The 6895-nt window shown below is 38.7% G+C and overlaps 1 protein-coding gene across 1 annotated transcript; it reads right to left on the reverse strand.

The window, feature by feature from the left end:
• Positions 1–327: 327 nt before the first annotated feature.
• LOC113315102 (transcription termination factor MTEF1, chloroplastic-like) lies at positions 328–1551 on the reverse strand. The gene has a single exon (XM_026563419.1). It carries the CDS (start codon positions 1453–1455, stop codon positions 487–489), a length of 969 nt encoding a protein of 322 aa, XP_026419204.1. The 5' UTR covers positions 1456–1551; the 3' UTR covers positions 328–486.
• Positions 1552–6895: the final 5344 nt, after the last annotated feature.

The following is a 6895-nucleotide window of genomic DNA, read 5'->3' on the forward strand; positions in this document are numbered from 1 at the left end:
GCTAAAGTTCAACTTCAATAAAGATTTCCATGTATATTGCATTTGAAATCATTACTTTGCCCAGCAAAATGGACGCCTGGAATACTATGTCGTAACTGTACAAAGTATAACTAAAGGAAACTTTCATAAGAAAGCAATCAAGGAGTCATGCATTAAAAAGGTGAAAATTGTGAACACACATACTCATAGAGTCATGGAATCCGTTAGAGAGATTGGTTGGTTCCCAGTAACTGGCAAGATTAGTAGAAGATATAAATCAGAAGGTAAATAGATGAACATAATACAATATCAAGTAAAGAAGAAGCGTAACTATTTTTACTCTGAATCTACAATAAGGAACAATGATAACAGAACAGGATAAGCACTTCATAGCAAATCAAAAATACATGCAAATAACTCGCACAGATAACAATTCAGTCAAGTTCATCAAAAAACTTACATACATTGATTAATTTATATAGTGTAAGTACAGAAAATAACTGGAACTTACAAAGACAATTCCCCGTTAATAGTCCGCAATCTCATCTCCATCAAACGATCACTGAATTCCCCATCACTAACCTTCAACATCTCTGATAAAGAAAGTGACAACCCATGCTCAACCAAAAGCCTATGTCGTGGCTTTATCTTTCCCTCTGAACTAAAAGAAAAGTACTGTGGAAATTTCTTCAACTCGCCCAAATCCCCTTCCATCTCATTCAAGAAATACTCTACTTTCGGCTTAAAATTGTTAGCAACACTAAAGGTTAACAGACCAGGTGATCTTAACACCATTTTAATAGTCTCTCTATATGTAAACCCCACACTCTGAAGATAATCAAGCTTAGGTATAAGCGTATCTTCAACACTCGAAACTAACAAAAGTGTAGTCTGACATGAAATTGCATTTTGTCCTACAAACCCTAATCTTCTCAGAAAATACAAAGTCGGCCTTAATTGATCACGAACACTACAAATTAACAATCTAGGGCATCGAATAACAGATTTACGAATCTCACTAAAAGAAATTTTAACATCATTAAGCAAAAATTCAAAAACTGGGTACAAATCAGTATGTATATCACAAGTAAGAAGTTGAGGATGCATACCGAAGATTCTACCCATATCAGAACGTTCAATCCCCATTGAATACAAACATTTCTCCACTGATTTGATTGAATCCAACGAAACAGAACGAAAATTAGGGTTTTGTTCTAATGCTTTTCGTGAATCTATATTGAGTTTCTCGAGATAGATAAGTTTTTCACGGAATAAAAGACCTGAATCAGAACCAATAATTGTTGGTAATGGAGGTGATGTTGTTCTTGATTTGAGAGGAGTAAATCCTTGAAGGAGTTGAGAGTTATGATTATTGTTTCTAGGGTTATTAGGGGTTTTGAGAATTTTTGGTGAAGAACGTAATTCTGGAAAATTAGGGATTAGGGTTTGAGGAAGAATTTGTAGACGAATTATCATTTTGAAACTAGCATTTGGGGAGAAGAGAAGAGAAAGGGGGGAGAAGAGAAGAGAAGAGAAAGGGAATAAAGAGATAGTGCTCGTCTCGGATGTATCTTTCCCTCCAAATATCTATTGCCCGATATTTTACCGTTTTCTAGTCGACCATGGCAACTAGACTAGGTACACGATGGATGTTGTTTTGGCCTTTTGGGATAACTCGGAATCCTAAGGGCAACTCCAATGGGACTAGCCTAATTTGATGGTTTGGCATGCCAGGTTGATAGACAGACTCACTTCTGTGTAGTGGGGAAATTGGTTTCCGAGACAAATAGATATGACAGTTGCATATATTGGTACGGTCGTACCAGATTGAGTCGAGCGTCGTCTCAATCTGAGTCGAGCCTCGTCTCAATCAGATACGATCGTACAAAGTTGATGCGGCAACGGTCATGTTTCAACAGCAAAATAACGATCATATTTTTCTACCTTATAAATACAAACACAAATTCAATCTGAAAACGTGTGGTACCAAAATACACTACCAACTTTTTCTTAGACAACCTGTATGGACAAACTTAAATACAATTCCGAGAGTTCAACTTAATGAATCTCGATGAAGGAATAATATTTAGAGTTATATTTCTTTCTTCCACAATGAGAAAGTTTGCAGAGACAAGTCTGTGAACCTGATTTACGTGTGAGAGTACTAGGACGATTCCAAAGACCAATATTCAAGAAAAAATCAAGTCGTATCCAACAAACAAGGATGTATGTATCTACTTTGATTGATTTACGTACAATATGTGATATTTCAATTATATAGATAAACAGTATAATGCGGAACAGAAATAACACAGACACCAGAAATTTTGTTAACGAGGAAACCACAAATGCAGAAAAAACCCGGGAACTAGTCCAAATTGAACACCAAATTGTATTAAGCCGCTGTAGACACTACCACACTACCAATTAACTTTGGACTGGAATGTAGTTGAGGATGAATTAAACCCTCACGGCAATTTGGTTACAGTCGCGTTCCTTACGCCTCTTGAATCCCAACAGGACTCCGGGCAATTGATTCCCTTAGTTGACGTCCTTTACAGTCTAAGAGTTGCTTTAACTCAATTGAAGACTTTAAACAAATCTTCCTCCCACAGATAAGCTTATATGTGTGATTTTCTTTTTAATAGCAATAAAAAAAGTCTAGCTAACCTAAAAATCCGGACATATGCTTCTCGAAGAGCAACCTATGAAAAAGCGGAGGTACAACAACCACACCCAATATTTCGATTAGCAATCTGTATGGACTAACTCCAATATACTTTTAAGAGAATCAACTAGACAGTTAGACTCAATCTTAACAAAAGTATATCAAAGAGTTATATCTCACTTTCTCGATTCAATACTTACTCAAGCAAATAGAAATCTGCGAGTCTAATTGAATACAAGAGAAAACACTTGAACGGTACCAAAGACCATTGTTCAAGGATCAATCAATTTCAATCAACAACCAAAGGTTGGATTTCCCAATTGATCGATTCAAACGCACAACCTGTGATATTTCAATTATATAAAAAATATAATGCGGAAAGAAATAACACAGACACCAGAAGTTTTGTTAACGAGGAAACCGCAAATGCATAAAAACCCCGGGACCTAGTCCAGATTAAACACACATTGTATGAAGACGCTACAGACACTAGCCTACTACAAACTAACTTCGGTCTGGACTGTAGTTGAACCCCAATAAATATCACACTAATCCAAGGTACAGTTGCGCTCCTACGTTTCTGATCCCAGCAGGATACTACGCACTTGATTCCCTTAGCTGATCTCACCCACAACTAAGAGTTGCTACGACCCAAAGTCGAAGACTTTAATAAAAAAATCTGTATCACATAGAAAAGTCTACGGTAATAGATAAATCTGTCTCCCACAGAAATACCTACGAGTTTTTGTTTCGTCCTTTGATAAATCAAGGTGAACAGGAACCAATTGATAACCAGACTTATATTCTCGAAGAACATCCTAGTATTATCAATCACCTCACAATAATCTAAATCGTATGATGGAGAAACTAGATAATTGTGGAATCACAAACGATGAGACGAAGATGTTTGTGACTACTTTTATATCTTGATGTTTGTGAGTGAAAATGGTTTCTGCTGGTTTTGGTAAATTCGTGTATGTGTGAATGAGAAACGAGTCTAAACTCAAAACAATGTACTGCACGGGAGTACTTTTGATTCGATAGATCAATCGGTATAATCCTGGCCTAAACCAAGAAGTGGTTGTTCCAGGCTTTCTCCGGTCACAAAGTGAAGGAGAAGGGTTGGTCTTAAGGAGGGAAGCGAAGAAAGTCTTGAGACCAGAATCGTTGATCCTGAAGGTGTGGTTATTTATGACTTGTATCAGAAAGTAGAACTGGCTAGCAGAACGGAAAGTTACCAGGTGATTTCTGGATACTATGTTGTTCTCCGACCGAAACTTATCATCTGGTGGAAATAGGTGAAACCTATTTATACAAGTCGTAATAAAACGTACCCTTATCTCGTAGGAAGTAGAAACGATTGAGTGGTGGAAGAGTGGAATAACGTGTAACGTCAAGAATTATGCTTCCATAATGTAGGATCCGTTTACACCATTACTTCTTGTCATTACTAACCGCCCCGCTTTATGACACTTTCTTGTAACGGGCTTATTGCACGTCGCACGTTGTAAACCGCCAGATCAATACCCTGATGAGGATCCCCCAGTTTGTGACATGTTTGATGTCTCGAGTGTTTTCGTGGAAAACGTGTATCACTTTGCTACGTGTGTCAAGTTAAAATCAAGAGTTTTGCCGCTGGAAAATAACATGTGATGCTATTAGGCTCGTCTTGGCTGGTCTCCTAAAACTTGCCACAAGTCTGTCAGTTCGTTGGCGAACTTAAATGGATAAGATCGCATCTCATGAGGAAGGGTAGCCGTTGATTACGGCTACCTTGTGTTGGCGCATGATAAGGGGGTAGTGGCGTTTTGGTGTACGCCAGTGGCGATGCGGCATGGATGGCATTGCTCGGCATGCCAGTGGCACGGTGGTGCAAGTGGCGCCTGGCGTAGCCATGGCCACTAGATTTAGGCGACTGGTCGCCTAAAACTTGCCACAAGCCTTCCATCTCGGTGGCGAACTTGGGTGGCCGAGATCGCATCTCATGAAGAAGGGTATCCGTTGATTATGGCTACTTTCTGTTGGCGCCTGATAATGGTACTGTGGCGCCGTTAGCGCACGCCAATGGCATTGCGGCATGGCTGGCATAGTTCGTGCATGCCAGTGGCGTGGTGGAATGGCTGGCATAGTTTGTGCATGCCAGCGGCACGATGGTGCAAGTGGCGCCTGGCGTAGCCGTGGACACTTGACTTAGGTGGTTGGTCGCCTAAAATTTGCCACAAGTATGTCAGTTCGGTGACAAACTTGGATGGCTGAGATTGCATCTCATGAGAAAGGGTAGTCGTTGATCATGGCTACCTTCTGTTGGCGCTTGATAGTGGCTGATAAGGTTTTTGATTGTCATTGTAGTAATATCAGATTCGAACTCTAAGATTTGTGAAGACTAAATTTAAAGGTCTAATGAAAATAGTAAAGGGAGAGTTACTGGGTCTAGGATTCCACCGAATTCATATCATAAGGCTCAATTATTTATTCTCAACAATTATCGCTCAGCAAATAAAACAACATCGACCCTGATTTTGCCAAGGGAGATTCTCAAAATATTAGTTATAAATTGTAAGCATGGGACATCAAACATTTAAGCAAACATGACCCATCAAATAAAATGATAACTAATTAATCAAAATCATAATTATATTTTACTTAGTGCAAAAGTCATATAGAAAATAAAATAAATTCACCCATGTACGAAGTTCGGCTTCCTCCATCGACCCAGTGTTGGGGTTTAGCTTCTCATGATGAAAACACACTCAAAAATATAATTCATAGCTCAAATGGTGTTTTTATTGAAGAAAACTAATAATACAATGAATCTGCAACGCTGTATTGGAGTTACAGAAGTCACCATTGCAAGAATTGTTGCAAATTCAAAACAAGCGTGCCAAACTGACTGTTACGAGTTCTGTTAATAAACGACAGATCTCTGCGACAGTCAATAGGCATCAAATGTTCTTCTTCTTCTCTGCAACAGCAGAGAAATCTGCTCTGCAACCCTCTGTTCTTCTCCCCAACTCTCGATATCCTTTTTATAACCTCTGGAAGCCCCTTTTATACACAACAACAGTGAGCTCTCTCGAGTTTAATGCAGATATCTTCTATTTATTACTGTGTCCATATTACAGGAATTATTTCCTTGTTTCTCTCTTTCACGCATCAATAGAAGTCCAACTCCATATAAACACGCCTCTGCACATCCCAGCTAGTGTCAAATACTCTCAGAACACATGCATTCTTTCCAAATATAGAGAATCATACCCGAGATATTTTATCCTCCCTGTCGTTCGAGATATGAAGAAATATTCTCTCTTTCACTTAAAAAATCACATTACCTTCCCTATTTTGACTTAGCATGATATTCTCAATTCAATTCCAAGATAAAATCTCGTTAAAACACTCCACAATTCTTCACGGGAAGTCTCGGGTTTGCTCTCGTAGATAACGTGCCGTGTTTTCTTCAAATCAAATATCCAGCCCAATTTCTTCGAATCCACTGCCCATATCATTCATGTTCGACCAATTCAAGTATATGCAATCAATCTCATCCATTTAATCTCTTCAGAAAATGTTAAAGAAATCGAACCATAGTTTCCTCAGTTGACTGCAAAATTGTCCCACCAAAACTTGAAAATACTGTCTTATTGAAATCTGATTATCGAATCCATGACTGATCTCATGAAATGGTAATAGATATTACTCCGATTTCATGGTCGAACCCATGGATGGTCTCATGAAATGGTAATATCACCACTTATTTTATTACTCCGATTTCTTGGTCGAATCCACGATCACATGGAATGGTAATACCTATTTTATTATTTCGAATTCATGGATGAATCCACGGCTGATCTTATGAATTGATAATAAAAAACTACTCACTTTTATTGCTCAATTCCATAAATCATTCTCAACTGAATTTCATAAATTAGTAATAAATAATCAGTAATCGGGCATCTGGACTACCACTGATTAAGCCCCATAAAATAGTGCAAGTGTGCTCGACAATGATGCATGAACGAGCACCCAAATGTGCGAGTGCACATCCAAAATATGGACAAATGAGGAATCCCACACAAAACAGGAGAGAGAAAATAATAATATTAAAATAATGGAGAAGCGCCCATGGGCCGGATCCACCGGCCGGCCGGCCGTGCCCTAGCCGCGGCCCTTCCCATGCTTCCTCCATTATTTTTCCTTATTTTTATTGTTTTCATAAACTCATGAAGACTCCTCCATCTCAACAACTTTCCT

This window comes from Papaver somniferum, chromosome 10 (assembly GCF_003573695.1).
Source record: "Papaver somniferum cultivar HN1 chromosome 10, ASM357369v1, whole genome shotgun sequence".
NCBI classification, from domain to species: domain Eukaryota; kingdom Viridiplantae; phylum Streptophyta; class Magnoliopsida; order Ranunculales; family Papaveraceae; genus Papaver; species Papaver somniferum.